General features: G+C 33.9%; 1 protein-coding gene across 1 annotated transcript; it reads right to left on the bottom strand.

Moving 5' to 3' along the window:
* Positions 1 to 3,553: 3,553 nt before the first annotated feature.
* Positions 3,554 to 5,104, bottom strand: LOC111882233 (putative UPF0481 protein At3g02645). Its single transcript, XM_023878591.1, has one exon. It carries the CDS (start codon positions 5,102 to 5,104, stop codon positions 3,554 to 3,556), a length of 1,551 nt encoding a protein of 516 aa, XP_023734359.1.
* Positions 5,105 to 5,892: the final 788 nt, after the last annotated feature.

Raw genomic sequence — 5,892 nt, 5'->3', positions numbered from 1 at the left:
GATGAATCATAAAGTCAGCATTATAGGCCCCCTTTTTATTGAATGTACTAAGACTTGACTGTACTGTTTGTCTTTTGTAATTTTTCTCATGTTTAAGACTATCTTTACTAGAAAATAGTTTGCATTACCTTTTATGTGAGAATATCACTATATGAATGTAATGGGAAAATGAAAGTGTTTAGTAATGTGGTATAAAGTAACTATTGAAACACTAACTACCTTAAAACTAGTTTGTTAATTAAGGTTAAAAATGTGATGTGGTTATAACCATACTGATCGACAAGTGTTCAACACGACGACCTACTGGCGTCGAAACTGATGTGACATTTGTCACCCCTTGGCTTGCTGGCCAAACTGTAGCGAACAGTCGGGATGTGGGCTTGTCAGTCCCGTATGGATCAATACACATAATGTCCGCTCTCCCTCTAGGAGACTCTGGTTACAAAATGCGACCTAACAAGTATATTGCTAAGCCGTGAAGCAGTCTCGCATAAATGTTATCTTGTCCTTGTTATCATATGTTCCTTTTTGTTCTTGTTATTGTATGTTCCTCCCTGTTTCTCTTTATAGTATGGCGTTTCTGTTTCTCGTAATAGTATGTTCTGAACCCCTAAACTATACCTATTATAGTTTACTAGTATGTTTGTTTTGAACTGTCTCTGATATATAGAAAAGACTTGATTATCTACTAAGTTATGCTCGTACTTTAAAAATGGAGTTTTATAAACAATAAAGTAACATAACAAAAAAAGAGTTTTTGAAATGATTTTGATCACTTATAAAAGCATAAGAAATCATTTAATGCGATGATTATCTGAGATAAACATTTACACAATATCATTGTGTTCAACTTATATCCCCCCCTAAAGCATTTAAAACATTTAAAAGGTTGATTATAGGGGTATGAACTTACCTTATGTGGGTGATTCAATTGAAGATTTGCGTAAGGATGAGATGTTCCACGAGTGAATTCCCAAGACACAAACGAGTCCTAAATGACATATAGTGACATATATAGGCATGTAAATAGTGTTTAAGACAACTAATATGTAAGGAAATGACCTTAGGAGCTAGGAAACACTTGCAAAGAAGTGTTACAATCACATGTGATTGTATGAAAGGGAGTTTATGGCCAAAGGAAGATGTGTTCACGACCATGCAAGGGTTTACGAGCATGTAAGGGTTTATGGCTGTAAACTCTTGGTGTTCATGTATTTTTGGGTCCTTGATTCATGCCAAAAGGGTGTTTGCTTCATGATGCTTCAAGAGTTTCTAGTGTATAACAAGAATATGGAAGAATTCTTACGATTTGGAAGCTTTTGGGAGTTCACGGCCACCAAGAACAAGTGTGTGTTCTTGGTGTTTTTGATGATACTTGAGAGAGAATTGAGTGTTATTGAGTTGCAGATGTGAGGAATGAAGAACAAATGAAGGAATTCTATACTTATGATGTGGGGTTCACGGCCAAACAAGAGCTTATGACTGTAAGCTCTAGTTTACGGCTGTAAACTCCATGTGATGGAGTTTTACGGCTTAAAGGCTGCACAATGAACTCTAGTAGATACTTCCTAACACCCAATCCTTGAATGTACTAGGCTTAGAACACTCAAACAGGCCCTTAACAATGCTAAAAGATAGCAGAAACTAGTCTGACTTTTGATTGAATTGAATGGCTTTACTATATAGAAATTTTCGGGTTGTCACATATGTGATTTGGTTATATGTTTATGTTATGTTATGTTATGTTCAGTTTATACCTGACTTCGGTCTGATGCAGTGGGCAGGGCCCAAGTTATTCCGTACTTTAGTCTGATGCCGGGCGGGGATCAATGCAGTGGGCGGGGCCCAAGTTATGTCGGACTTCAGTCTGATGCCGGGCGGGGCCCGATGCAGTGGGCAAGGCCCAATATGTGTTATATGTGTTATTATATGGTATATGGTATCTTGGGGGAGCTCACTAAGAGTCGTGCTTACATTTTCAGTTTTGGTTTCAAGTACTTCTACTAGCAAAGGGAAGGGCTCAGGATGATTGCATGACACACACCACAACTTTCAGCATGAGATTGATTGAGACTCTGATATATTTTTTCATTTGTTTTTCATACAATATTTGATATGAGATTTTGAGATACATAACACTTGGTTTTCTTATTGACTATGGATGATTATAGTTTTTATAATATTTTCAAAACGAAATTTTTGGCTTGTATTTTTGTGATGTTTCAAATTGTTAATTAAATAATATTTTTTCTAATTAGTATATTATTTTCATACTACATTAACAAACATTTTATATTAATTTATTAATCACATAATAAATTGATTAATAAATTAATCTCTCTCTCCTAAAGTCATCATGTCCAATTTCTAGATTTGATAGAAACCCAAAAGGAGTATGCTACTATCAATTGAAGTACATACCAATTATAGTTACGAAATTAAACACCTAATCCAACAGTTTGGTCCATGTATTACATAATTTTAAAATACAAAAAATAGAAGTAGCTTTTATTTACATCAATAACATTGCTCTTATCTCTTATATATAAAACTATATGATAATTATGTTACCAAAAATTGCTACCAACATGTGGTGGCTAATTTAAATGCTCACAAATGGTCATCAATATTGTTTTAAGGAAATTTAACTGAATGTATTAATATTACAAACATTATGATTGATCGCCTTAATAAAAAGAAGAATTCATTTATCAGGGTAATTACCTTTTCATTTTATTCACATCTGGGTAACTTCGTTTTTTTATACATATTTAGGTAACGAACAGGGGCGGAGCTAGAATTTTCTGAATGAGAGGGGCTTGAACTTACAGCGTAATATATATATATATATATATATATATATATATATATATATATATATATATATATATATATATATATATATATATATATATATATATATATATATATATATATATATATACTAGCCGTAGACCCGCGCAAAGCGACGGCGAAAAATAGTTTCTCATTCGGCAATAAATAATAATATTAAACAAAGTATTTGATTTTACAACTGACTGGTCAATTTCGATTAGAGGACATAAATAAGAAATAAAGCTTAAAAAAATTACAAATAAAAGAGTCTATATAATGGAATATTTGTTTTATTTTAATTGGATAAGAGATCGGGTCAAATTTTTGGAAGAGATAAGATTTCAAAGGTAATCAGATTAAAATTTAATATTATTTTATTCATGATTAGTTGTACTTTACGCTTAAAGAGTTGAACGTCTTAAAAAAATAATATTGGCTCCGCCCAAGGAAGTGTTCACATATATATAATCATTATGAACGGTTGTAAGTTGTTATAGCCAGTCATAATTGTAATATCTGAACATTTCAAAAAATTTAGTTATCTAGATGTATAAAAAAAACAAAATTATATAGACATGAAAAAAATGAAAATGAAAAAGTAATCACCCTTATAAGATAATTTCACATTTATCCAACAAATGGCAACTTGGTTATTCACCACTTTCCCCAAGATTTGTAACACTTTTTACATTGTTTCAAGTACTCGAATATCCGTAACCTAATAATCGAACAACCGGTTCTTTTCCACGTCGGCACCAAAGAGCAACCTACCAATCCCAAACCCTAAACGATTATTACACTCATAAACTTGACACGCTCCCTTAACAACCAACAACATTAGATTTAAAAGAGTAAATATGATAACAATAATTTTCCACCATGCAAGAAAATATTTCTTGACAAAATGATACGCTTTAACCCTCGGCACGTTACCAAAATGCTTATTTACTCTAGCAACTGTCTTTTGCAACTCCGAAGCCTCTTCATTTTTGAAGCTCGATTTAGTAATCCCATTAAAAAGTTTCACAATTTCCTCATCATCCAATTCACCTTCGATTATATGTTTTTCTCTAAGGATCCTCACATCCTTAACACCATCAATAATCCCACACATTAAATCCACATATTCTGTTAAATCAAGGTTAGTAAAGTTGCCATTTTTGAACATTAACCCTTCGTAGACCACCAAATTTCGTAGCATAGTTTCTGAATCAGGTTTTAGAGAAAGTATCGGGAGGTAAAACGTAAGTGTTTCATCGTCAAATTCAACATCACGAATGCCTCCTGGAGTCATGCAAAATTCAACTTTTCCGATGCTTGAAAGCTCCGAAGCTGAAGGGATGTCAATTTCAAGTACTGCAGGGGTTTCCCCCATCATTTTCTTGATTAAACTAATAATCTTGTCCCATGGTAACTTCATGATGAGCAAAAGAGGCTGCAAGACAGCATTTGCTCCTGGACATAAATCTCCTGCCATTTGTACTGCGTTTTCGACATCTTCAAGATCTATATCATCCAAGAAGTTATTTCGAATAAACTGGTTTTTTGCTGATACGTTATGGTTTACGATCAAATGGTACATGCAATCAAGTAAATGAACGCGGGTGTTTATATCAAGATCAAGTCGAGATATCCGCCTGCTGAACTTAAGAGGTGATCGACTTTCACAAATTCTAATCAACAAATTCGTTAGAAAAGAATGGTTACAGTCACCAGATAAGTGTTCTTCAAGAGCAGTTCGAGCTTCGATTAACAAAACAAGTGGGATTTGGTTTTCGATCATCACTAAATCTTCAAACGAATCCAAAGAATCTCCTTCGGATACTTTTGATAACATATCGAGCAAAAAGAGACCATCCAACGCGAAAACCCAAGCTAATGTATCATCATCGACATCAAAATATAAACCATAGCAGCAACGGACCTCTGGGATGAGTTGTTTGAGACTCTCGATCACAATTTCCGTGAAATCAGATGTGATTCTGTAGGGTTTTAGCATCGTTTTTGCTGTCTCAAGTTTGAGCTGTTCTCGCTTGCTATAAAGCTGGGTCTGGAAATGGTGGATAGGTCCCAGCCCGATGGTTTGAGGAATGTATGACTCGGGCTTTTCGGCAGTGAAGTTTTCAGGTACTTGGAAGATGCAGACAGGAAGATCGGTGTCTACAAGAAGATTGTTTTGGAAGGTTTTGCTGATTCGATTAACCCATTGTGGTGGATCTTCAATGGAAGAAGTACTGGATGAAGGAAGTGCCGAAATGAAGGGTACCATATTGTTGTTATGACTCTTATGACTTCTGCAACATGAAGATGAAGATTGGGAGTATGTAGGTATGTACGTATTTAAGGGAATGAGACATTTCGATTGAAATTATCGGTGGTTTATGGATTAATCCGTCATTGAAAATTCTACAATTTGTTTCATCGTAGTGATATCATTTCAAACTTGTTCCATTCTTTGGACAAAAACACTCCCAAAGTCCTAAATGACATAAGACGGAAGATACCTTTTCGTGACGATAAAGAAACTTACATTTGAGTCTAAAAATAATTTAGTTTAATTATAATGATATTATTAGCATATTCTAAGGTCTTCATTAAAGTTCTAATGTTAGAAAAAATTTAATAAGCTCTCACTACTAGAAAACTAATTAATTACCTACGAATTGGTAGGAAATCCGGAGGAACAAGGCGGTACATATAGATTACCTACAAAAAAAGGGTTGTAGGAAAAACCCTCGTGGGTAATTTTTCTTACGAATTAGCTACAAACCTTCCTATGCATTTCCTACGGAATTTTCTGTTACAAATTTAACTTTGGAATACCTACGGACCACGATAACTACGGAATACTTACAGATTATCTACGGGTTATTTACCTACGAAACACGTACAAAATACATACAAATTATTTTAATACAAAATACCTACAAACTGATTTTCCTACACAATACCTACCAACATCTTTTCCTACGGAATACCTACCAGCAGTTTTTGCTATAGATTACCTACAAACTTTATTGAATTTTATTTTCTACTGAATATTTATTTCCTACAAAT

The sequence above is a fragment of the Lactuca sativa genome, chromosome 7, assembly GCF_002870075.4.
Source record: "Lactuca sativa cultivar Salinas chromosome 7, Lsat_Salinas_v11, whole genome shotgun sequence".
Lineage (NCBI taxonomy): Eukaryota > Viridiplantae > Streptophyta > Magnoliopsida > Asterales > Asteraceae > Lactuca > Lactuca sativa.
This window is presented reverse-complemented; position numbering and strand designations above follow the sequence as displayed.

Excerpts from the sequence above, each read along its gene's own strand:
- LOC111882233 (XM_023878591.1), bottom strand. The coding sequence starts at position 5,104 with ATGGTACCCTTCATTTCGGCACTTCCTTCATCCAGTACTTCTTCCATT.